Source organism: Serpula lacrymans, assembly GCF_000218685.1.
Source record: "Serpula lacrymans var. lacrymans S7.9 unplaced genomic scaffold SERLAscaffold_2, whole genome shotgun sequence".
NCBI classification, from domain to species: domain Eukaryota; kingdom Fungi; phylum Basidiomycota; class Agaricomycetes; order Boletales; family Serpulaceae; genus Serpula; species Serpula lacrymans.
Genome location: NW_006763291.1, coordinates 2,794,352 through 2,820,174, shown reverse-complemented (window position 1 = coordinate 2,820,174; position 25,823 = coordinate 2,794,352). Strand labels below are relative to the sequence as shown.

The following is a 25,823-nucleotide window of genomic DNA, read 5'->3' as shown; positions in this document are numbered from 1 at the left end:
TTTAACAAGATTCTTCGGTGAATATGTTGACAAGTTCCATCATCGTTGCTATATTTGATCATTTTCAAGATTTTTCTTTTGACACCCTCGATTGCGAGCCGGGTTATATATGCGCGAAATTTTGATTTGGTTTTCTGTTTGAAACCTACAAGAGCCTTCTCCTCAATGGACGACTCGCTATCTTAGTGTCTTCCCAACCAAATCGATCTTCGCACTTATCTACCTTGAGGTTCATCGAATTCGAACGTTCCACCAGTCATCTGGTTTTTGCTCTTCATTTGGGTTGAAAACAGCCGGCCAATTCTGGCGCTCAGTCGGTCCGGTTTGGGAACTTTTCGACGTCACAATGGACACATCTCAAGGCTTTGCAAGACATCCACCGCAATAAGTCAATTGGCCGCTTCCTTATGTGTGAGTATGGAATCAGAGATAGCTATACTTTCCTTGGCGTCCCTTGGAATGAAACTGTTGACTTATTATTATATACGTTTCACAGGATCCATACGCACATATATTAGCGCTGTACGTAGACGGTGACGTTTGTACCTTATCGCTATTTCCATAAATACGTGGAATGCTGGATTACCATCAAACAACATCCTATTCTTGGAATAATACTCGATGGATACGCCCTACATGACCAGTATTAAGATTCAAGATTTGACCGTTTGGTGGACTATCAGTCTACTTGCTTTGACTTATTTGCTCCACCGTTTTCTTGCGGTGTCGTCACACCTTCGCCATCTTCCCGCTTTACCAATATTCTCCATAACTTGGAGCTATATCTGTCAAGAGCCCGATGATGTTCGCTTCAAGCGTCTTATCATACCTTATGCCAACAAACATTCCGAAGGTGTGGTTCTGGTGTGGATTTTTGGTCAATGGACAGTTCATGTCGTTGATCCACAGGTAATTCCTCACTATCTAGTTTAATCTAGTTCTGATTTGTTTTTTCAGATTGTGTACCAAGTAAATGGAAACATTACCAATTTCCCGAAAGATATTCCTCCATGGGATCTACTTCTTATCCGTTTCACAGGGAGAAGCAATATCGCCATGAGAAATGGCGAGGAATGGAAAAGCCTTTCCACAATTATTCGTGAGGCATTTACAACTCCAATTCCTATCGAATTGTTTGCTTCCCTTGCAAAAAATCTATTCCATGTGATCAACCAAACACCCCTAGCGGATGACAAGGGACTCAAAGTGAGGTGGAACGGTCTCTCACAACGGTTCACTTTGGACGCAGTAGGGTATTCGGTGCTTGGATACAACGTCGATGCTATCAGTACCCAAACCCAGTTTGTCAAGGATTACAATATGTTCATGCATTACACAAACGATCCCCTCTATCTTGCATTGCCCATATTCGAGAAGATTATAACACGTAAACATGCATTTGAGTTGGTGGAAACTCTCAAGAAAAGGCTTGTAGACATGTTGCTTGCCAAGCGTATGGATCCTGGAGATGATATCGTATCATTTTTGTTGAGAGATCCGAGTTTGACCGTAGAGGAGTTGCGTGATAATCTGTCAACTCTCCTCATTGCGGGACACGTACGTATTTTCGTCAGAGTCTCTTTTTTACTCTTCTCAACTCGTGTGACAGGATACGACAGCAGGTGCAATTTCCACTATCGTTTACCACCTTGCTGTCAATCAAACTGCCCAACAGAATGCTAGAAACGAAGTCATTCGCGTTCTTGGGCCATCCGCTAGCCCTTCGTTACCCCGAAATCATTACCTTACGTCAATGCTTGCGTCTAGGAGGCCCTTCGAATCATTTCTCCTTCTTCGTATGGTATTCCCCGCATGTCCCAAATGGCCACCAACCTTAGCAAGTATTACGTCCCTCCCAACACTGCCGTTGTTTCGAATATCTGTGGTGTGCACCATAGTGAGACCGTGTGGAGTGACTTTTCAGGCCAGAGCGATTCTTAGAAAGAGAAAATGAATTGCAGAACATTTTTCATGGATTCCGTTCTCCAGTGGTCCCCGCCAATGTCCAGCACAAAACTTTGCGATGTACGAGATGCGCACACTAGCTTCAACGTTGTTAAGAGAATATGAGTGGACACTGCCTAAGGACCCAATCCATGCGGACGGGATCAAGAATGCATTTTCGCCGTTCGCATTGACTCTGCCTCGCGACTTGGACATCATATTCAGAAAGCGTGTATGAAGAAGTTATCCACAAGACCCTCAAAACGTTCTGGTACTTTCTTTTGTCTATAGCTCCGTACTTGAAATCTGATCGTATGAATCACCCGTGATAGCCTCGTTCGTTATCATAAATCATCATCACAGCTTATTTGCAACTCCCAGCATGTGTTTTATGGCGGACATTATCATTCTCTACATCCTGAGCACAGATGGGTGCCAAGAGCTTCTGTAGTTTGCGGGTCTGGACCGTTCAACACTTGTCCGAGATCGACCGTGTGTGTCGCCAACCTGGCCTTGATATTCCTCATTTCAGATGTGAGTACCGTCACTCACTACATGTGTAACATTGGCCTCGTCAAATTTACCATGGGGTCCAAGGCCGACTATACATTGACTTTCACACTACCACTTCACCAATACGAAGATTCCCAATGGCTTAATTTTCTAGTAACGCACTGGCCACTGTTTAGGGAATAGTGGTTAGGGTACATTGTATGATCTAGTACTACGCGTTCCGAATGGATCATTTGGTGAGCATTTCAACAAATACTCATCAGCATCTTTGAATTATTATTGGGATATTGTTAAAGTAAACGCCGGTGATAGATTCACAAAACCATGACTTGGAATTTTAATATCGTAATGTTCCCCTTCAGCCTCAATCAACGATTCGTGGACTTGCTCATCAGTGTTTCGTTCCTTTCTGAAAGCTTAGTCTTCATCGAGAACCACTGAACATAGAGGTGTCACAGGAATCCTGTGCTGAGCTTTCCATCTGAGCTTTGGCGTTCACATGGCTTATTTTGAAACGTTTGAAGCACAGGCACATTCCAAATTGGTGGAAGATTTTGCTTCTACTGGTGTCTATTCTACTGACCGCTGCACACATGAGTATAGTGGTTCAAATATAGGCATACTTTGTGCCATGTTCTACCACTTGGAAAGATGATCACTCTCTTTGTTGGGCACAATCTGCACAGCCATTATACCCAGTGTTACACCGCATGCGTTTTAGCTAAACTTGGATGGCTAGCGCTATCTTATCACTTTTCTATAAGTACTGGGTGGTTTGTTGGGTTATCGGTAAGCAACATCCCACTACTCGGATAGTATTCTGATGGATATCCTCACCACGTTCAGTGCCAGCATCCAGAGTCCGACCATTTGGTTGACTTTTGGTCCACTTGCTCTGTCTTATTCTCTATACCGTTTTCTCGCCGTACCATCACACCTTCGCCATCTTCCTGCTTTACCGATATTTTCCGTGGTCTGGAGCTATATCTGTCAAGAACCTGATGATGTTCGCATCAAGCGTCTTATCCTGTCTCATGCCAAGAAGTACTCGGAAGGTGTTGTTCTGGTGTGGATGTTTGGTCGATGGACGGTCCATGTCGTTGATCCCAAGGTGGTTTCCTTACCTCTAATCTGGTGTTATTCTCATCTCTTTCTCAGCTCGCGTTTCAAGTGACCGCAGACGTTACAAATTTTCCAAAAGATTTTCCTACATGGGATCTACTCCTCACCCGTTTCATAGGCAGAAATAACATCACCATGAGCAACGGCGATGAATGGAGAAAGGTGTCCACAATCGTCCGCGACGCATTTACCACTCCAATCCCTATTGATTTGTTCACATCCCTTGCAAAAAATATATTCCGGGTTATTGACCAGACACCCCTAACGGATAACAAGGAACTTAAAGTGGAGTGGAGCGATCTTGCACAACGATTCGCTTTGGACGCAGTAGGTTATTCAGTAATTGGCTTCAGCATTGATGCCATCAGCACCGAATCCCAGTTCGTCAAGGACTACAATATGTTCATGCGTTACACAGCCGATCCCCTCTACCTCGCACTGCCCATCTTCGAGAAGATTATTCCACGTAAACATGCATTTGATTTGATGGAAGACCTCAAGAAAAGGCTTATCGACATGTTGCTCGCCAAGCGTTTGGACCCTGGAGATGACATCATGTCGTTTTTACTGAGAGACCCGAGTTTGACCATGGAGGACTTGCGCAATAATATGTCCATTCTCTTTATTGCGGGACATGTAAGCCTGCCGTTTTATGCCCCACCTTCTCTTTATTTAATCATATCTATTTGCGAAATGTCGGCAGGATACGACATCTGGTACAATATCGTCCATGGTTTACTACCTTGCTCTCAATCAAGCTGCCCAAAAGAGCGCTCGAGATGAAGTCGTTCGCGTTCTTGGACCATCCGCCAGCCCATCACTCTCCCTCATGGGCCCTAGTTCATTACCTTATGTCAATGCTTGTATCAAAGAGACCCTTCGAGCAAACTCTCCTACTTCTTATACAGTCCCCCGCATGACCCAGAAGGCTACCAACCTTGGCAAATATTACATTCCTCCTAACACCGCCATCCTTTCGAACATGTATGGGGTGCACCACAACGAGGCAGTTTGGAGTGACACGGACGTTTTCAGGCCAGAGCGGTTCTTAAAAGGAGAAATTGAGTCGCAGACCAAGAATTCATGGATTCCGTTCTCCACTGGTCCTCGCCAGTGCCCAGCCCAAAACTTCGTGATGTACGAGATGCGCACACTGGCTTCAATGTTGTTAAGAGAATACGAGTGGACACTGCCCGTGGACTCGATCCATGCTGATGGGATCAAGAATGCTTGTTCCCCGTTTGCACTGACTCTTCCTTACAACTTGGATATCATATTCAGAAAGCGTGTATGAAGAAGTTATCCACAAGATCCCCCAAGATGTTCCGGTACTCCCTCGTGTCTATAGTTGCATTCTCGATATTTTATTGTATGACTCACTTACTATGATAGCCTCATTTTCACATATACTTCCGGTTTATGTGGATCCACTATCACGTGTCTATGGTGGACACTTACTACATCCTGCTAACACTCTGCGCGGATTTATTTTTGAGTGATGCTGTAACTTGCAGGTCTGCATACATCATTACCATCGCTGGACTCCGATGACCAAGGGCTTGACCAGCACTAAAATAGGCCAACGGTTCTGTACTGGTTGTGAAATTTCTACTCCGAGTCGCCATGGACGCTTATAGGCATCAAATCGAGCTCGTGCTAACCAAAGTGACACTTCAAGCACCTTCAGGCTTCCAAGCCCCTCTACGACTACCCGATTCCACTCACGCGGTACGCTCCAAATTGGCAATCTTGTGCATGAATACTCACTTCATCTGGTTAGTAGTAAGCTGATTCTGTGTTAGAGTCTATAGCAGTATGGTGTTGAATAGGAGGTGAATATACTGGATTAACAGCTTAACGATATCGCTAGGGGTATAAGTATGGTGCTACTTTTGAACTTCGTTTAGTGGTGCTCGCACAGTTCCTCCATCTACTATGCTAAGCATTCTGGTGTGGTATACTTTTGCATTTTCTGCTTTGTTTTACGCTATTCTCCATTCCAGATTATTCAAGTTATTTTCAGTGCCATCTCATCTACGCCATCTTCCCCATGTGCCTGCTCTTCCTCTACTGTGGAGTTATATTCGTCGAGAACCCGAAGATGTTCGGATGAAGCGTTTTCTTTTACCTCTTGTCAACGAGTCCTCTGAGTCCTCTGAGGGCATTGCGCTCATGTGGGCTTTTGGTGGTTGGGTAGTCCACATTCTTGATCCCCAGGTAGCCTCTCTTTTCTTCTTTCTCGAGAAGCTATTCTTACCGATTATCAGCTCTATGCCCAAGTGAAGGGACTGACCACAAAGCACTTTTCTACAAAGGACCTCCCCATATTTCGTTTCACGGGCTTGTCAAATATTGTTACAACAAATGGTGAAGAATGGAAGAAGCACTCTCGGGTTATCATTGAGGCTTTCACCTCACCTATCCCCGTCGATCTATTTGTTTCCCTCGCTAAAGCTCTCTATGAAGTCATAGACCAGGCACCCACAATTAACACGGAGGATCACCACGTCAACTGGTCCGACCTTGCACAGCGATTTTCTCTGGACGCTGTGAGTTACTCCATCCTTGGATTTGATTTCGACGCCATCCGTACGGAGTCTCAATTTGTCAAAGAATTCAATGCATATATGGATGAAGCCGCTGTTGTTCTCTACATCATCTTTCCTTCTATCGAAAAGATATTACCGCGCAAATTCTCTTCGTCCTTGCTAAATAGTCTTAACGACAGAATGCAAGACATGATCCAAGTCAAAAAGTCGGATCCTGGCGAAGACATCATGTCATACTTGCTGAAAAGCCCTGATATGAGCGAGAAGGATCTCCGTGACAACATGTCAATGCTCATCTTTGCGGGGCATGTACGTTAGCTTCTCTTCCTCTATTTTCGAACATTTTCACTTACGCCCTGGCAGGAAACAACCGCAGGCGCTCTTTCGACTCTTGTTTACCATCTCGCTGACAACCAAGATATTCAAAAGGCTGCTCGTGAAGAAGTCCTTCGTGTCCTTGGACCCTCGGCTGACCCTTCCCTCCCTCTCATGGGCCCCAAATCGCTGCCTTATGTAAATGCATGTGTCAAGGAGTCCCTCCGAATCAACCCTCCGGCTTCCTACACCATTCCTCGCATCTCCCCGGAGAGCATATCGTTGGGTAAATACCATATTCCCCCCAACACCCCAATTACGCCGAACCTCTATGCGATGCACCATAACGAGACAGTATGGAGTGATCCACATGTGTTCAGGCCAGAGAGGTTTCTAGAAGACGAGAGTTCGGAGTTGAAGAACGCCTGGATCCCATTTTCTAGTGGCCCGCGACAGTGTCCAGCCAAGAACTTTGTCATGTACGAGGTGCGCACACTGGCTGCTATGTTACTGAGGGAATACGAATGGAAATTTCCCGAGGACTCGGTCCATCGAGGCGGGGTTAAGAATGGGTTTTCGACATTTGCTCTGACAATTCCCTATAAACTCGATATCATCTTTTCAAAACGAGGGCAGGAATGAGATGAGATGTATGATCGCAGAGTTCTCTGTACATTTTGTAAATTCAACTAACAATTGGAGTGCACGTAAGTAGGGCATGTACATTAGACTATACACGTATCTCACATTTCTTGGGCTCTATGAACATGTAAAATACGAGACGGTTGGATATACTGTATGTCCGCCAGGCATATATCAACAAAAATTCGCTGATCATGGATTATTTATTCCGTCATTGATCTACATGACACTAAATTAAATGATCAAAACCTAGGTATAATTGAAGCATCGCCTTTCGCATAAGACTCTTGCCTCAATTCACGCCCATGCCACTCCGATTAAAAGCTTATATTTTTCCAACAAGAAGGTTCTTGAAAATTTCACGTCCAGTAATGCGCACCGTGTGAAAGAAGGTGGGCAAGTCAAGCGTGGACGAGACTGTGTCCGCCAGGCCAAATGGTAACATTAATGGAATCCAGCCTAAGCAGCATACCACCATGTGAGTAAAAGGTTAGGCCAATAAAGAAATGAAACCGTACCTCTGGCATATTCCAGGGCAAAGCAACCCTCATGCATTTTGTACTGTTTTGCCGTACCCCTTGGCAAAAAGTGGACGTCGCCAGGACCATATTTCTCCATTTCCATCGCACCAGGTTTGAAAGCCCACTGCTCGCCGACCAAAATGTTGAAGTAATCATCAGCGGTATGTAGCCCGGTATGTCCTTCCGTGCCTAGTGGGGTCCCAAAGATAATCAAATACTCTGTAATGGACGCGTGGATGATGTACATGGCGCCCATGGCGCCGCCTGCATTGTTGAACACCCATTCCGAGGAATTCGTGTTGAGGGAGATCTGGCGCGTGGAACTCGGGAAGGTAGACGTGAGGTTCGTGATGATGTGCTGTACCATGCCATTAGGATTTTCTGGCGATGCAGCAATGGCCGAATTGGCCAATTCGTTTAAGAAGGTCGGGTTCAGGACATACCACTGGTCCTGCAGATGGATTGATGTAAGTATTTGGGCTGGGCTGACCAAAATAAGAAAAATATGTACCTTGATAGTATCAAGCCAGCTACACGTTGCAAAGAAGAGGAATAGGGCGGCAGCACGCGCGACCCACCTTGTCAGTGGGTCACGCCTATGCTTCTTGAAGTGCTCTAGCTTCTCGCCTCTCGTGCTCTCCATTTTCTCGCCTCGTGTTTTTGAGAATGTCATTGTGTGGCGGTATGGTGGGCTCGTGAGTGTGAATATGCAGTGGCCGAGTTCGGGCCTAGTGGTATGGATATAATATTTTCCTCCTGGGTTTTTCGTCAATTTGAAGTCTCGTCTCCTTTGCTCAGAGACGAGGACTGAGAGTATGGAAACTTGCGGGGAAGAGAAGGGAAGAAGCAAACGTTGTTAACTATGCAAGAGACTTACTCAGCCTGGGACCTCTTTATGAGGTCCTGCAGGCGGCTGCCGTCACGGTAAATGAAAGAAAAGTGGTACGAGACACCCGCTAAGCCATGTGCACGTGATACGCGAACATCCAACATTATTTTTTTCAGATGCATGGTCAGGGCGTACAACTCCCTGCATACTGCCTTCCAGCTGTTGTACTACCAGTAGTGCGGTAGGCATAAAAAAAAAAGAAATACCAACATAAAGATCCCTTGATTTTGTTGTACTACAATATTATCCGCATATCCTCCAGAAGCTCAAAAAGTGACGTGAAAAAGGGTACCAGCCACAAGTTGGCTCGCAGATTTATGTTGCTTTTCCATCCATAACTCCCTCTACAACGCTGCCAACCCACGCCTCGAACTTCTCTTGATTCATAACACCCGACTCGTCGAAAAACGCGTTGTACCCTCTGGCTTCACGTGCTTTCCCCTTTGCTAGAAGGGACTTCCCTGCGCCCGAGGACTGCACATAAGAGATTGAAACTTCGTATGCCGGTGGTTTTGTCTTGAGTACGGGCTCAGTCCGTGACGATATAGTGATACGCTCAGTGACAATCTAGATAGTAGTTCGTATTTGAAATATAAGTGGGTCATTACAAAGCAAAATCTGTGGGGTATCGAACGCACCCGTTTTGAGAAAGTCTTGCGCTTTCCTACGAAGATGATATCACCTTCGACGAAATAAGAGTATAATACCTGGAGCGTCGTCAAAATAATATACCTATCCGTCATGTTAAAGTTGATTCATTTACTGCAAGAAGAGAAATGCTTACAAGATGAGGCCAGCCCATACAGCAGGTTTTGATTTCTCAAATTCGACTTTGAAACCATAAAGCCCAGTAGCCGCTGCTACGAACACGCCCGCCCAACCTAACGCAAGGCGGACATCCGTATGCAGGTGTATTTGCTTGAATAAGTCTGGCCTTGATAAGAACTGCAGGGGAGTGGGTGATATCAATTAATGCACCATGAGCATGCGTATAGGCTCAGAGCACGCACTCTTTTCAAGGCATCGTCACAAGCATTTTTTAGGTCCACGAGATTTGCGTTATTTAATTTTATAATTTCCCGCTCTTCTGGGGTAATTACGATGCTGAGGGGACCTGGAGGTTTCTCTGGCGAAGAACCGGCAGAAGAAGAGGCGCGCCGGCGTGAGGTGGTAGGAGTCGACAGGGTGGAGCTCTTTGCATTTACACGGGCCATTTTAGTGGACTCGCTGTATGAAATCTAGAGGTGGTATGAAAGAATGGAGAAAGATAAAGTGAAGCAAAGCGCTGAGGCAGTGGCCAAACGCGATTATTGGCCGACCTGCGACGTGGACAAGCGTGTCAAACCCGTGGGAGAAATGCCTATTTGGAACTGTCACGTGGGGTCATATCCAAAAACCTCTTAGAAAATATGTTTGTGCTCTTATCAGTTAGCTTCTATCATATACGAAACATAATAAAACTATGTGAAACTCAGCCGCTGCCCAAGAGACTATAGAAACGACTTTATTATTTACCTATGTGAAACTACAATGGATGTTAGTTTAAGGTGATCTCTAATAAATGTAATGTAACATACCTCAGCCGCTGCCCAAGAGGCTATAGAAACGACTGAGGTATTTCTATACTAAACCCCCTACTACTTATAGCCGGAGGTGCTACTCGCTATAGTATAATGACTCCTAGGAGAACAATGGTGACTCCATGGAGAACAATGGCTGCTTCGGCAGAGACCGGGTTTATCCGATTTTGTCAAAACATTCTGGTAATATCTCAGAGGACCTAAGCACTACCCTGGTAGTGCTTGATGTTAGTTGCCAATAGCTGCCAATAATTGATTGCACTAGTGTAGAAATTATATTATGTAAGTGAACTTCGGAGCTTCGCCCAAAGCTTTACTCTGTGATTACAACCGGCCTTTTGTGGCTGTCATTGTTTTTCACATGATATTTACATATGTTTGTTATATAAGAAGCATGTATTTACGTTGTTACGGCATTCATTTGCCAAAAGAATCCTTCTCCTGCACCTGTTCCCACGCCCTGAGGGACCAAATATCCAACAACTAGGATAGCTTACGGGCTCCCAGCAAGTGCTGACAATTCTGACAATCCCTGCCAGTGTGACTAATACTTTGAGTCTTTGAAGCGTTGAACATTGAACTCCCTGGTATCAATCTTATCTTCTCCTACAATTTCAGTATTTTCTTGTTACATTACAGCATTTTACAAAACAATAAACTTCTTGCATTTCAACCAAACAGTTGTCACAGGCGCCTCACCTGCCTCTTTTGTCCTTCTGTCGGATCGGTGTACCAATGCTAATACAGCTGACTGATGGCAACTCCAATAAGCTCGTGAGCCTGCAAACATTGCGACCCATGAGTGGAGGCTTTGTAAGCTGCACATGACAATTGACACTTCTCAAGCCAACGTCGCAGAGAAGCATATCCGCAAGGATTCTCATATAGAAAGCAAAGACTTGAGTTTTCTCTGTTCCTTCGGCTTTCTCCCTCTTTTCTTCCTCACCTCTCCCTTCGTTCCGTGATCCTCCAAGAATTTTTTCTACCTCGCTTCGCTATGTCTTCAATCAATAATCCACCCCCCGGTATCTCAATCAATTCCTCGACAAATAATACTGATAATCCTTCCTCCGGCTCTTCTACACAAACAACCCCATCTGTTCCTCCTGCTCCTCCTCCATTCTCACTTCCCACTCTTCCCCCACTTTCTTCTCTTCTTTCCAATCCCCCCCCTTCCCTCTTCCCAACCTTATCCTATCCATCCATACCAATTTCCTCGCTTATCAATTCATCAGGCACTATCAATCCGATCTTCTGATCCACCAATTAGATATCCACCAATCCCACGGTCCCAATCAGTGCTTCCAGCAACGCCAACTTAACTAATCTCATCGCAGCATTTTCTCAATTCTCGCCTGACTCACAACAAAAAGCATGAGACATCATTACTAACTCCGTTCCCAATACATCTGCAATCACTGGGCGACCAATATGTAGAATTTGAATGCCAACAAATTACCTCCTCCTTCGACTTCAGACTTTAATTATGGTGTTCATGCATTTATAGAATAACTCGCTCGTTTCAATTTTCATGTGCCCTTAACACTCTTTACTACAGCCTCTACCAACAAGCTTCACCAGGAAACACCGTTCCTAAAACAGGTCACAGTTTATAATAAACAAAATCAAAAATTACATGCACTCGACCTTTTGCAATTTCCCAATGAACTGTGAGGCAACAATAAACTATAACAAAAACAAAACCTGTCTCCTACTGCACTTGCAGGGAGTAAGAGGTTCAATGAGCTTGAGGTCGATAGATGCTAGTAAATATAGCAAGTAGAGGACTTGGGAGTAAACTCAAGGGTTTCGGTTGAGGAGTAAAGCGGGTAAATTCAGTAATAGAAAACTAAAGAGCTATACATGCTATGTGTAGGGTTTATATAGCTAACTGTCCGTTCCTCAGACCGAAAGGAGAATATGTAACAACCAAGAGTTAGTTACTCTGGCGCACACAAGAACACACTATAAAGACGATGTTGAGGGAGTGGTTACCCCTTAAGCTGCAGAGAGTTTGTTGGTATACAACAGGAGGACTCGCTAAGGAGTCTCCTGGATTTATTGGGGTATATATACTAATACAGAGTATTTGTACTTATGTACTGTACAGTTGATAAAGTCAGTGGCTGATGATGTCATGGGGCCTAGCCCGCATGACCAGCTCCACTGTGTGAGAGAGTTGTATCTAAAATAAGAAGAAGGCAACGCGGCACGAGAAAGAGGAGTTTGAACAAAAGGGGAAGTGCCGCGTGGCACCCTGTGTGAAAGCTAAAGTGTACAAGGTTAAAGCGGAGAATGAAAAAGAAGGAAAGGTCCGAAAATTGTGTTATCGTAACAGAATAGATGAAAAGTGGTCTGAGGAATAAATCGTCCAATAAGAAAAAGGGAACAACTATCGTACAACTTTAACTTGATTAATCAGCGGGTGAGAGAATTGTACTAATAATAGATGTTTTTCATGCGTGTTCAGGAACTGTATCCTCATGGTGAGGTACGATCCTGATCAAAGCATTTATTAGTATATCCAGACCTTGATGGGGGTTGGAGCTGGTTGGCGAGATGCCTACTACCAGTCCCTACCCATCGTGCTGGCTGGCTGGGAGTGATACTCAGTCTCCGATCTGTGATATAAAGTGGTAGCGGTGGTTAAGAAAGCCTGTGAGGGCTATGAGAAGTAAGATAGCAAATGATACCTCTAGCCCTAGAGCTAGAGGTGTAACGGGAAAAGTGTTTGAGAACTAAGACATAGAGAAAATAAGAAACATGTAAAATGGTCCTTACATGAACGCTCCATGGATGCTACTGATTGGCACGAAGCATGGAATTGATATACTCAATATCTAGACCAATACTTCAATGTACCAATCGCACAACACTGGAAGGAACATTATACATTCTTAGCGAAACAGTAAGATTTCAAACAAAACTTTCCCGCCATCCTAGAATTTGACATCAAACAAAGATCATTGAACACCATTGAATGCTGAGAAGTAAACTATGAGCTTTATCTACGACGCTTCGCCACCATCAAATTTGATTAACTTCAAAAGTCAATCACTGGAAGCATGGCTTACAAATTGACCTTTTTGTCATCCTACAAATCGCAAAGGTATGATCCCTACGACAAAACCAAGTCCTTTTGCAAGGACAACAATGACATATACCCCAACAACAACAACAACAATGATAAAACACCCCAAACCAATGCCCCCATCTGTCTTGTATGTCAACGAACAGGCCATTGTTTTGGTCAGTGCACTGAAGAAACAACGACCTCAAACTCACAAACATTCTCACGCGCCCTCAACGGCAAACTCATCTCTTGCACCACCGCCACCCCTATATGCGTCACTTTCAACCTCAATTCCCCCAAACGCCCTTGCAACCACAACCACCCCGACCAACACATCTGTTTGTTCTGTGGATCAAATGATCATGCCACTTGCTCTCGCAAGTGCATATGATCATTCATTTATTCCTTTCAAAATTTTCTCTCCTCCTCCTGTACTTATTACTTCTCCCAAACGTTATGTATACTATGACAACATCACCATTTCACCCACTCCATACGATAATGATCCGGATTTAATAAAATCAAAACTCCATACTCGTTTCAACAATTCGAAAATTTTCTTAAAAAATTCAAACTTCTTTCATCATATCCTGAACTTCCTCTTAAATTACAGAATGGTTTTCCTATTGGGCCTATCAATCCCATTACTCATACCTATGCTCTGGACAATTTGCCAGGCACCTACATTCACATAGACATCATTCATGATTACATCAAAAACGAACTACTTCTTGAACGTTTCTCCGGCCCTTTCTCTCAAACTCTATTAGAATCCAAAATAGTTCCCTTTTGTTCGTCCCCTCTCCAAGTAGCTACCAAAGATGGCGCACCCAACTAAATACAGAGTATGCCGACATCTTTCTTTTGAAGGTTTGCAAAACAAATCAATCAATGATTTCATTGACAAAACAAAGTACACCACCCGCTGGGGAATGGCACCAGAAGTCGCTGAAATAGTACGTCTCCCATATCATCTTACTAGCCATTATCCTATCTCTCCACCTTTCTTTATGTGCTACACCTTTGCATGCAACCTCACTCAGCAAATAACGACTTCACGAGATTCACCAACTCCATGTTGATCAATCATTTCACTTTGCTGAGGAATGCAAGGCGCACACACATCCTCATTCATATATCTCTTCTCACTCTATTCTTTCCTCATCTCTGAATTACTCTCTCACAATCTCAATCAAAATCTCTGATCACACTCATTCTTATCAAACTCCATTAGATAGCACAATCTTCTCTCAGCACTCAGGCAGCCACACTTGACATAGAAGGAGCCTACCGAACTATCCCAGTTCTCCCTGATCACAAACGAGCACTCATTGTACGCTCCGAAGATCTCTTCTATATTGACCATAATGTACCATTCAGTCTCACATCAGCATCAGGCTTGCAAGGGGAAGTGGCAGATGCCACTACTGATATATGGCAAGCACTCCACATTTCTCCCACACTCAAATGGGTCGACAACTTTGTCATTTGTCATACCCCTCATTCCTCTGGTACCTACTCAGGTGTTTTTAATCACACAACGTATCATTATAATTACAATCTTGAATTTGCCAAAGAACTCATTTCCCCACTCTGCATACCATGGCATCGAGAGAAAGGTCAACCATTCAGTGACACGTTCACATATCTTGGCTTCCTCTGGGACTTGCCAAATAAAACAGTTTCACTTCCTGAACCAAAACGACTCAAGTACATTTTATGTCTGTCACAATATCTAGACACATTCTCAAATACTCAAGTTCCAAAGAAAGAGGCTGAGAAAATCAGCGGCACTCTTTTGCATATTGCCTTTGCCTTTCCACAAGGACAATCATACCTGGCTCATCTTTACAAATGGATTGCAGATTTCCCGCACAATCATACTCCACACTATATGTGTAATTCCGTCATATCCAATCTCAAATGGTGGTTATCATTACTCAAAATCACTTGTCCTCCACATTCTCTTCTACCACACTTCCCAACTTGAGATTACAATATATGGGTCGACACTTCAACCAGCACAGGCATCGGCATTCTCTGGAACGGCCAATGGGATGCCTGGTACACTCTCGAAGGGTGGAAAGCACCTGGAAGAGATATTGGCTGGCTTGAAGCCATTGCAGTAGAATTAGCCATCATTACATTAATTTGCATGGGAATTTCCCAATGTGATATCCTTATACACAGTGATAACAAAGGGGTCATCGCATCCTTCAAGAAAGGAAGATGCCAAAATTTGAATATCAATTCAATCATCAGACACTCAGAGGCTACTCTAGCAAATCATGAAATCACCATTTCACCTATATGTTAGAATATACTCTGAAATACCAATACTCCATAGGATAATACCTCTGATTTGTAAGCCAGCCCAGTATGCAGCAGCTATTCTGTGTAAGACGTCCGTGGTTGCATGTCATGTTTAAGATCCTACATTGTATAACCTTGGCCATATAGCTCAATTGGTAGAGCAGCTGGCGTGTATCCAGAAGATTCCAGGTTCAATCCCTGGTCTGGTCATTATCCAATTTTATCACTATGTACGTTAACACCAAACACAATCTTGCAGATCCCATTTCCTGAGGTATCTTTCCCTCTTCTTCCTCACATATTTCTTTCCCTATCCCCATACCTGATAACTTACTTCCGTTCATTCGACATACCTGACAATCACATACAGGCGGCAGCTAACACCCTATATCACGACTTCCCCATTGATGTGCGTCGGGCAGCCAACTCCTCTCACTCTGATATCACTTGCATCCCTCAAAAACCCCGTCCTCACAATGTTATTCAACCATCTTCCCATCGCCCTCCAGTCCTAGCAAGCAATCACTTACTACTATGGACGACACCTCATTCACTATCATTCCAACAAGAACTTGAGACACGCTTACCTTCCTCTCAACTCCTCAAACTATTCCATGTCATAATAGCCTCATTAGATCAGAATACAAGGAGTAACTACAGTGCAGGCCTCCTGCAATTCACCCAATATTGCGACAGACCCAACATTCCCGAAATAGATTGAATGCCTGTCTCTGAAACACTCCTCTCAGCCTTCTGCGCGGACGCTGCAGGCTCCATATCCTCCAGCGCTGTCATGCACCAAAGTTGATTGGTAGCATGGACAGGTGTCAAAAATGAAGCGAATATTCAAAAAGACTCGCCTTTGCGCCACACAGGCACAGTGCCACATGGAATAGTAATTAATATTGCCTTTTTCGAACTTGTGGCTGATCAGCACCACATCTATTAGGCAATTCAGTCGCACTCACCTTTGCTTTTCCATTCAGTACTTTCTGCATTTTAGCATTTTGGCAAATTTTTGCGCCGCCACTGGCTACACATTGTGCCCTCGCTTTTTTTGTCCTCCCTTACTTTTTTTCTTTACTCAGCCCCACCATGGGACTATTACTCTCTTTCTTATTCTCACCTGACGGTCGCTTCTGGATCCCCATTTTAGTTCATCTCCTCGTCACCTCCATCCTCCTCCTCCTCATCTTCTTTGCTCCCCCACCATATCTGATGTCACCACTCTCTATCTGCTTCCATCGCCAATCCGTTGACCACCACGTGCCACTGCTGATATCAGCAAAGCCCCGGTGGCCGGTCCAAGTTGGGCAAAAGGTCCATCTTCATGACGTCAATCTGCCATCATATACCATCAAAACATTGGTCGCTTGTCTCACCTGGTTGGAGTGTGGGTGGGTAGTTTTTGAGCTGGAGAAGGTTCATCCCCTTGTGTTGCCTATGTACATTGCTGTCCCATTCACTTGGGTACACTTATCTTTTGTCCATCGTCTTTGCTACAGCTACACCTACCACACGCTGCCTGGGACTTACTTGTTCCAAATTGGAACCACTCCCCTCCCTCCCTCATCTGACCAGGTGGTCCAGTACAACCGGTCCATTGGTAAGGCCATGGAACCATCGGATTTGGACCAGGTGGTGGACCGGTGGCTCCAGTTTCTTTTTTTCAGCAGAACATTCATTTACAGTGCAATTGTTTTTGATTTTTGAATCATTTTTATGGACACATATGTTTTTAGAATGCCTGACTGACAATAAAGGAACTGTGTTGATACTGATATTTTTTTGCCTTGCCCTTTTTTTACTGCATCTTCTTATGACATCATGGTTTTCTTGCTCTCTTTCTGTTATTGGACTTTATTTTATGGCCATACAAACCTGTGACATTAGTACTTACACATAAACATGTGTTACACTCCATTCTTCCCATTCCCTTTTGTCGTCTATCCGATAATACAAACTATTGCACTATTCATATCCCTTGGTCCAAAACAACGCAACTTGAAGATGCTGATATAAGTATCACGGCGCGCTCTCATCATACTTGCCCTTTCTCGGCTTTATGTCTTCACCTCTCAGCCAACACTGATATCCCTGGCTCAGCTCCTCTTTTTTCATATAAAACCTCGAACGATACTTGGGCTCCCATTACCAAGACTTGGTTCATGACAAGATGCGATGATGTATGGGTGGAGTATTCCTTGTATGCCAGGACATTCTTTCAGGATAGGAGGAGCTACTGAATTATTGTTACAAGGTATAAATCCTGATGTTGTTGCTACTCAAGGCCATTGGCGCAGTAGAGCTTTTCTCAAATATTGGCGTAAAATCAAATTAATTTTGCCGCTATTTATTTTCCATTCTTCCTCATCATCCTCCATAACAGATGTTTGTACAAACATGGATAATTTCCACACCCGTCATCACATACCAGCTCTCACACATGCTCATTGATTTACTTGGCATTTCCTTTCATTCTCTCCCCAACTCACAAGTTTGTTCTCTCTTCACACTTTCTTCTTGTTCACATCTCGTATACTTCTTGCTCGAATAAAAATATTGATTGACTTCTTCATCTATTTGATACTCAATAATTCTTAATCACCAGCTCAGTTTGGGTGGTGTCGGGTTCTTTTCTACAAAAAGTACTTGATGGTATGGAGCTGTGCTCTACCATGGTTAGGTCTCACCCTTTTTCCAAAAATCACCCTCCTTTTTGAGTCCTAGCTATGACATGCTCCGAAGGTCTCTGTCTTTTGAGTTTCCTCCCTTCTCTCCCCTCTCGTTTTCCCGAAATTCAATTTAAGTGTTTTTGATGACTCAGCATCACGTGACCATTATCACGAAAACCAAGACCTTCCCCTAGTCTCCCTTGCTTACCTAATTCAATATATGATGAGTCGATATCTTGTAAATAAGTGTCTGCACCAAAGTAAAACCATTTGGCGTGAACCCCCCCTTCGGTGCCAATAACACGAATATTGAGCTCTTTTGCACCTTGATTTCAAACTCAATCACTCCAATTGAATATGGCTGAGCATCACAGTAAAGGCTAGCTATTGCTTCAACCAGCATAACTCACCACTTAGCCTTTGTTTGAATCAGTAGAGTTGATAGTGAAGCTCTCAGATGACAAACAACGCTAGTTACAAATTTTTCTTCCATCCCAAACAGATGCTGAGCCATTGAGATAGTGAAACTATCAGCCACTCCAATCAAAATGCCACTACAAATTGCAGACACACCTGAACCAAAACATGGGCAAAAAGAAATGGGATATTCAGAGTCATATAGGTCCAAGGTGCTACATAAATTGTTGTAGTTGTGATGCAATAGGAGGGATCATGTACATAACATTTGTTCTCTACAGTAGCTGTTTCAGCTGAAACCTTTATGTGCTTTTTCCTGGTGTGACTAGCCACAAAATGCCGAGTTCAAGCCAAATGTGCTGCTCATGGTGCCTTCTCTATTACTACCGAAGCGGGGGTTCCTGCCAAAGGTCCTTACTTCGGACCAGACTAACCTTCCCCACCAAACCACAAAATATATTATCTCATGACAAATATTTAGTGTTTTCTCTTATAGTATATCAAGGAAAAATGAATATATTCTTCTAACTAAATATATATATATATATATATTTCCATCTCTCACTACTTAGTACAGCAAACTACAAAACTGGGAAATGGGTCAGTTTTTGCTAGGTCGTTTTGCATGATGGCGACAGTCAGCACACCGGCGTCCGGAGCCGTGGGTTACCAGGCCCGTTCCTGGTGGCCTAGTAATGTAAGGCCCAGGTGTATGGTGGATGTTTGTCAACAGATGAAACCTTTATGGTGCTGCAGACTCGGCACTTACTCTTTAATCTCCGCCCATAGGATTTACTGTAAAATTGTTATAATTTAATCTTTCCATGACTTTAAGGCCACACGACAACCTAAGCAGATCAATAAATTTAAGACCAAAAGTACCAGTTTACAAGAGAGAGGCAGCTGCGAACTACAGTAAGAGTATGGATAAGAATTACCGACATAGACTACTGAAGATTTGGCCCTCTTCCAAACATGAACATACAGAAGTACCAACAGAATAGGGCTATGTAAGAGTATAAGCGGACAAACCGTCATTAAGAAGTAAAAAGACTTACCGAGTCATCGTGCAGCAGCGGCTTCAAACCGAGGAAAGCACAAAACCTATTACATTTGTGTAGAGTAGGAAAATTTTCTAGAGTATCCATCGCCAAAACTCGCAGCACACTCTCTGTAAGATTATGTGAGAATACATGAGGACTAAAATAACAACACTCACTTGGATGTAATTACTTGACAGTCTGTTAAAAAGGAACCAGCACCTAGCAACAAGTAAAGGTCAGAAGGCAAGAAATGAAGCATTATTAATTTAACTTACCTTGAAAATCTGAGAGGAAAACCAGGCCCAATGACACCATATACTGAATATGTTGCACACAGCAGAGGAATGTGGCAATCAAATGTTCTTCTTCCAAGAGGCCATGCCGAGGAGTCGCGCAATTGTTGTTGATATACTTCACAAATTTCCCAAAGATCCTTTCCTCAATAATGAAGGTTGCAGTATTCGGATCCGAAGATGAACGGGGAAGAGCGAGACCACAACGAACAACGTGAAGGCGAGGGATAGGCGGGGCTTCTGGGTTTGAATCTTGGTGGGCGAGTACATTGTTGATGAAGCTGTAGGTGTAGTCCATAAGACTTGTTGCCCAGTAAAGACAGTTGCACTCGACCAAGGATTTTTCCAGTTCATCACTAAGGGCTAAATGTCTTCTCCCCAATGCTGAATTATTTGAGGCAACTTCTCTGTAAAAACATTGCTTCGCAACAATTGCTTTGGCTTGTAACAGTGGAATATTGTTGACGTTAGTTGTGAGTGAATCAGCAGTGCGGGAAATAGACGTGGGATGACAAGTCTTAAAAGTCCCCGCTGGCGCTACCATTGACTTTGTTGAACGATCCACAGTCAGCAAGACAGAGGTATACTCGTCTTTACGGCCAACTTTGAAAGATTTCTGTGCTTGAAGCAGTTCCAGGAAAGGCATTGATGGCACGGGGACGATAGTATAGACAGCGGCATCGTCATTAACTACAAAAATAAAGAAATAGCACCAATATAAAAGAGGCATAACTTATGAAATGGTTTGGCCTGACGACAAACACCCTCCTGAGCTTTCATAACAAGATGTAGAAGGTTACGATCTGGTAGGTCAAAGTTGGAATCGTTGGATAGGTTTGCGTCATTATTGAACGGACTCCCAGAGTCAGCAATGTTGGACTGTGCAAGAGTGAGAGACGTGGATTGATTACCGGCAGCGGGCGGTACAATGGAACCAAAAAAGCTTGTTGTTGTAGATGGCTTGCAGATGTGTGATAGAGAACGACGCTAGGAAATATTAGTCAGAGGATAAAGCACAAAAAATATACATACATGCTCTGCAGGTGTGATTTGACAACTTAGAGTTGATGCGGATGCCCTTGAGCTTGAAGGACTTGAAGAGCCCCTTTTTCGTCTTGTAACACACTTTGATTTCAGCATAGTGGCCAATTGGAAAACCTAAAATACAAGGTTAGAACACAAAGTTTGAGCAAAGGAATGAATACATTTTCCATGGGGCTCACACTGGAGTCAGAACCATCATCTCGAACTGATCCATGTCCACCAGTTTTCACTACACGAGAACACTCTTCTTTCCAGTTCAGAATGTCCTCAAATTGTGTGTTAGTCATTACCAGGATGATTGTTACTTTGACATTGGACTGAAGCTTCGGAATAGGGTTTGTCCCTGAAACGCGGTAGAAAAAGTTGTGTAGGACAAGGCGCTCGGTGTTCAAGTATGGCATGCGTGGGTTGTATAGTATCAATTTGGGAGCTCAGTGCATTTCTAGGCTTTCGAGTGAAAGGTTGTATTGTTTTGACCATTCCAAGAACAATGGCTGTAAAGTTTCAATAACATTGAGACAAAGGAAGCAGCACGTAATTGAGAGTGGGATGGAGATATCACGTTCTATATTCTAACATGGCAGTCTAGCAAAAACAGTTATATGATGACATGAAAGAAAACCACTTACTCCTACTAATTCAGAACCAGATTTACCCTCTTCTCGGAGATGATGCAAAGCAATTCAAATAGTTACTTGGCGTTGAGGCATCATTGTGGCAGCCAACATTTTGCTGCGCTGTTGGCCATGAAGAGAATGGTTTGATGTGTAGCCTACACTAGAAGAACTGCGCGGACCAGCAGAGGAAATGGAGGGTGCACAAAAATTGGTGGGAAGTTTATTAGAGATAGAAGCAGGAGGAGGAGGGGGAGGGCCCATTGTTGCTACATCAGACCCGGAAGACTGCCTGGGATATACCTCTTCTGTGGAAACATGACCAAAAACATGAGGTTAGAATGCAAATGAACTTGAAAATAAAAAGAAGGCTGACCTCCACGTTGTGCTGCCGAAGAAGCCTTGACAAGCGCCTTTCTTGCCACAGCATCAATTTCTCCCGGAACAACTGAGAACTCTTGAATAGTACGGATCAAAATGACATCATGAACGTGCACAAAAGATGACATACCAACACGCAATGAACCGCTGGCCGCTTGTCTGTTCAGATAATGCTGGTGGCATTCTGGGCAACAACAGCGACCAGTGCCATCTTTCCCTTTGATGTGATGAAACATTGTCGTAGTCAAACATTGTGCAGCACCTCCCACATTTCTGAGTAGTGGGCTGTAAGTGGATTGGAGTGAACTTGCTGGCTGACATGACTGGACTAGATGCTGAGTGGGATAACGTACCAACATGACATATATATATGTCTGGGTTACAGGTGAGTCTCTGGGCCGGGACTTTACAGGCGCAGGGCACCAGTGAGTCTCACCTTCCTTATTCTTGCTCTGTTCCACTGAGATCCATATTCGAAAAAGTGATGCGAGCGAAGTTTCCATTTGTTAATATCAGTGGGCCACGCAACAAACATGTGGTGGAAGAGGTATTCCGAGTTGGTAGAATCTGTGGGAAGCCAAGCCTGAGCTTCAAGGGATCTGAGACGAGCTTGAACGGGCCTGTAAGGGTTACATTGTCGATGATGAGAACTGTTGTTAGAAAACCACACACAAAAACAAACTAACACACAATCCTCCCAGATTCCACGGAACTTGTTTATGGGCTTTGCCTCCTAGAACAGTGGAGTGGTCTGGTTGTTCGTGGGGTGGTACGTATAAAGATCCTTCAAAGTAAAACCCAGAGGTGTATGAGTGTGGGTTTTGAGGAGGAGGGATAGTTGAATTTATAGAAAGATAGGGGCTTTGTGGTGAGTATAGACGAGCACTACCTTGCTAATCGTAGCACAAGGTAGGTTTGAGAACAACGAGGATGACGAGGTGACGAGGTTCCCAGTGATAGCAGGCTCCTGACGCACAAACTGTAGTGCTCAGAAGGACTCTGATCGAAAGGGATGACAATCACTTTCAAAAGTGACGAGTGACAATGACAGCAGTTAACAGTGGTAGAAGTGGTAAGTGTTGTGACCACACTGGATCACAAGTAGCAGAGTAGTGAACTTGAGAGTAGAGAAGAAGTCTGGATTGGATTTCTTGCTTTTTTTTTTACAAGGTAAAATACAGGGGTTTATATAGTAAAAGAAAAGTAGGCTATGCACAGTATAGCTGTGCAAAAAGAATGAGAAAGAACATGAAGGAAGGAATGTACGCTGACAAATCCTGCATAGGTAGTACAGGATAAGATTGTAAAAAAAGGAAAAGAAAGAGATAGAACAATGAATGCTGTGAGTAATGTCACAGGTTTGTACAGCCATAAAGTAAAGTCCAATAGCAAAAAGAGAGCAGAAAAATCATGATGTCATGGGAAGATGCAGTAAAAAAGGGCAAGGCAAAACACTATCAGTATCAACACAGTTCCTTTATTGTCAGTCAGGCATTCTAAAAAATATGTGTCCATAAAAATGATTCAAAAATCAAAAACAATTGCACTGTAAATGAATGTTCTGCTGAAGAAAAAGAAACTGGAGCCACCGGTCCACCACCTAATCCAAATCCGACAGTTCCATGGCCTTACCAATGGACTGGTTGTGTTGGACCACCTGATCAAATGAGGGAGGGAGAGGAGTAGTTCCAATTTGGAACAAGTGAGTCCCAGGCAGCGTGTGGTAGGTGTAGCTGTAGCGAAGACGATGGACAAAAGATAAGTGTACCCAAGTGAATGGGACAGCAATAAACATGGGCGACGCAAGGGGATGAACCTTCTCCAGCTCAAAAACTACCCACCCACGCTCCAACCAGGCAAGACGAGCGACCGATGTTTTGATAGTATATGATGGCAGATCGACGACATGAAGATGGTCCTGTTGCCCTATTTGGACCGGCCGCCGGGGCTTTGCTGATATCAGCAGTGGCACGTGGTAGTCAACGGATCGGCGACGGAAGCAGATAGGAAGTGGTGACATCAGAAATGGTGGGGGTGCAAATAAGATGAGGAGGAGGAGGGTGGAGGTGACGAACAAGTGGATTAGAATGGGGATCCAGAAACGACCGTCAGGTGAGAATAAAAAGGAGAGGAAGGGGCCCATGGTGGGGCTAGGCAAAGGAAGGGGAGTAAGGGAAATGACAAAAGCGAGGGCGCAATGCAATGTGTAGCCAGTGGCAACACGAAAATTTGCCAAAATGCCGAAATGCGGAAAGTACCGAATGGAAAAACAAAGGTGAGCGTGACTGGATTGCCTAATAGAGGTGGTGCTGATCAGCCACAAGTTCGAAAAAGGCAATATTAATTACTATTCCACGTAGCACTGTGCCTGTGTGGCGCAAAGGTGAGTCTTTTTGAATATTTGCTTCGTTATTGACACCTGTCCATGCTACCAATCAACTTTGTGTAAGGACCATTTTATTATTTTCTTATCTTCACTATGTCTTGGTTCTCAAACACTTTTCCCGTTACACCTCTGGCTCTAGGGCTAGAGGTATCCTTTGCCGTTTTACTTCTCATAGCCCTCACAGGCTTTCTTAACCATCACTACCATTTTATATCACAGATCAGAGACTGGGTATCGCTCCCAGCCAGCCAGCACACTGAGTAGGGACTGGTAGTAGGCATCTCGCCAACCAGCTCCAAGCCTCAGTAAAGCCTGGTTATACTAATAACACCTTATTCAGGATCGTACCTCATTACGAGGATACGGTTCCTGAACACACGTGACAATCCTCTATTATTAGTACAAGTCTCTCACCTGCTGATTAATCAAGTTAAAAATTGTACGATAGTTGTTCTCTCTTTTTCTTATTGGTCGATTGATTCCTCAGACCACTTTTCGTATATTCTCCTTTTGGTCTGAGGAACGAACAGTTCACTATATAAAGCCTTACCTATTCATGTATGGCTCCTTAGTTTTCTATTACTGAATTTACCCGCTTTACTCCTCAACAAGAACCTTTGAAGCTTACCTCTCAAAAGTCCTCTACTTGCTATATTTACTAGCGTCTGTCGACCTCAAGCTTATCAAATCCCTTACTCCCTGCAAGTGCAGAAGGAGACAGGTTTTGTTTTTGTTATAGTTTATTGTTGCCTCACACTTTGGTGCATGACAACGTCCCTGTACCAGGACGCACAACTACTAGCCATGTAGAACTAGGAAAACAATGATGTGAGTACCACATCCCCACATCCTGCTTACCAGCTTACATTTCACTCGTGAATTCAACAGAATCAGGATATGCACGGCACACTGCTCAACTAGGTCATCAAATCAACCAACCTGACCCCCCCAATTTAATACGGCAATTTCTGTTTGACTAGATCCATCTTGACGATGCAAATGCTCCATCCTCACATGATATTCCCCTTTTGCTTTGTCCGTACTTCAATGGCCAAGTCTCAGTCTTCCACTCCGCTACTGCATACTACTATGCACCTTGTGACCCCAGTTGCATCGGTTGCATGAGGCACGAGATCCTCAGAGCAGTACCATCTTGGCGTGGGGGTGCTCCTTGACATGACTGTGTCTTCGTCGAGCGAGATCCTAGTCTTCAAGGCATGCAAGGACTGGACGTTGTCCGGATCCTGGCTTTTTTTTCTTTCTTGTTTGAGGGTGTTTACTATCCTTGTGCACTTGTGCGATGGTTTTCAAAGGATGACAACATGCCTGATGATCTCACAGGCATGTACAAAGTTCAACCGGACTTCAATGAAGATAACTCTCCATTAGTAGAAATCATTCACTTAGATTGTGCTCTTTGGGCTACCCATCTACTTCCAATATTTGGGGAAGGATTTATTGACTCAGATGTTACCTGTCATAATTCCCTTGATAGCTTCAGTTCATTTT

The 25,823-nt window shown here is 43.9% G+C and overlaps 7 protein-coding genes across 7 annotated transcripts; 3 read left to right on the top strand and 4 right to left on the bottom strand.

The window, feature by feature from the left end:
- Positions 1–636: 636 nt before the first annotated feature.
- On the top strand, positions 637–2,733 carry SERLADRAFT_413157 (uncharacterized protein; the record flags this gene model as incomplete). Its single annotated transcript, XM_007314010.1, has 4 exons — positions 637–909; positions 958–1,557; positions 1,768–1,897; positions 2,010–2,733. 4 exons carry the CDS (start codon positions 637–639, stop codon positions 2,180–2,182), a joined length of 1,176 nt encoding a protein of 391 aa, XP_007314072.1.
- A 547-nt stretch (positions 2,734–3,280) lies between these two features.
- On the top strand, positions 3,281–4,873 carry SERLADRAFT_433787 (uncharacterized protein; the record flags this gene model as incomplete). Its single annotated transcript, XM_007314009.1, has 3 exons — positions 3,281–3,568; positions 3,616–4,215; positions 4,283–4,873. The coding sequence occupies 3 exons, from the start codon at positions 3,281–3,283 to the stop codon at positions 4,871–4,873; spliced, it is 1,479 nt and encodes a 492-aa protein (XP_007314071.1).
- Positions 4,874–5,202: 329 nt separating this feature from the next.
- On the top strand, positions 5,203–7,085 carry SERLADRAFT_433786 (uncharacterized protein; the record flags this gene model as incomplete). Its single annotated transcript, XM_007314008.1, has 5 exons — positions 5,203–5,330; positions 5,382–5,411; positions 5,487–5,796; positions 5,847–6,437; positions 6,492–7,085. 5 exons carry the CDS (start codon positions 5,203–5,205, stop codon positions 7,083–7,085), a joined length of 1,653 nt encoding a protein of 550 aa, XP_007314070.1.
- SERLADRAFT_458120 (uncharacterized protein) lies at positions 7,078–8,552 on the bottom strand (the record flags this gene model as incomplete). The annotated part of the gene is made up of 3 exons (XM_007314007.1): positions 7,078–7,544; positions 7,604–8,057; positions 8,118–8,552. 3 exons carry the CDS (start codon positions 8,277–8,279, stop codon positions 7,411–7,413), a joined length of 750 nt encoding a protein of 249 aa, XP_007314069.1.
- Positions 8,553–8,590: 38 nt separating this feature from the next.
- On the bottom strand, positions 8,591–9,821 carry SERLADRAFT_458118 (uncharacterized protein; the record flags this gene model as incomplete). Its single annotated transcript, XM_007314006.1, has 4 exons — positions 8,591–9,062; positions 9,134–9,227; positions 9,280–9,440; positions 9,506–9,821. The coding sequence occupies 4 exons, from the start codon at positions 9,707–9,709 to the stop codon at positions 8,811–8,813; spliced, it is 711 nt and encodes a 236-aa protein (XP_007314068.1).
- Positions 9,822–19,439: 9,618 nt separating this feature from the next.
- SERLADRAFT_433783 (uncharacterized protein) lies at positions 19,440–21,334 on the bottom strand (the record flags this gene model as incomplete). The annotated part of the gene is made up of 8 exons (XM_007314005.1): positions 19,440–19,463; positions 19,539–19,559; positions 19,612–19,722; positions 19,787–19,815; positions 19,872–20,579; positions 20,654–20,876; positions 20,922–21,047; positions 21,113–21,334. 8 exons carry the CDS (start codon positions 21,332–21,334, stop codon positions 19,440–19,442), a joined length of 1,464 nt encoding a protein of 487 aa, XP_007314067.1.
- A 282-nt stretch (positions 21,335–21,616) lies between these two features.
- On the bottom strand, positions 21,617–22,056 carry SERLADRAFT_433782 (uncharacterized protein; the record flags this gene model as incomplete). Its single annotated transcript, XM_007314004.1, has 2 exons — positions 21,617–21,855; positions 21,924–22,056. The coding sequence occupies 2 exons, from the start codon at positions 22,054–22,056 to the stop codon at positions 21,617–21,619; spliced, it is 372 nt and encodes a 123-aa protein (XP_007314066.1).
- Between the last annotated feature and the right edge of the window lie 3,767 nt (positions 22,057–25,823).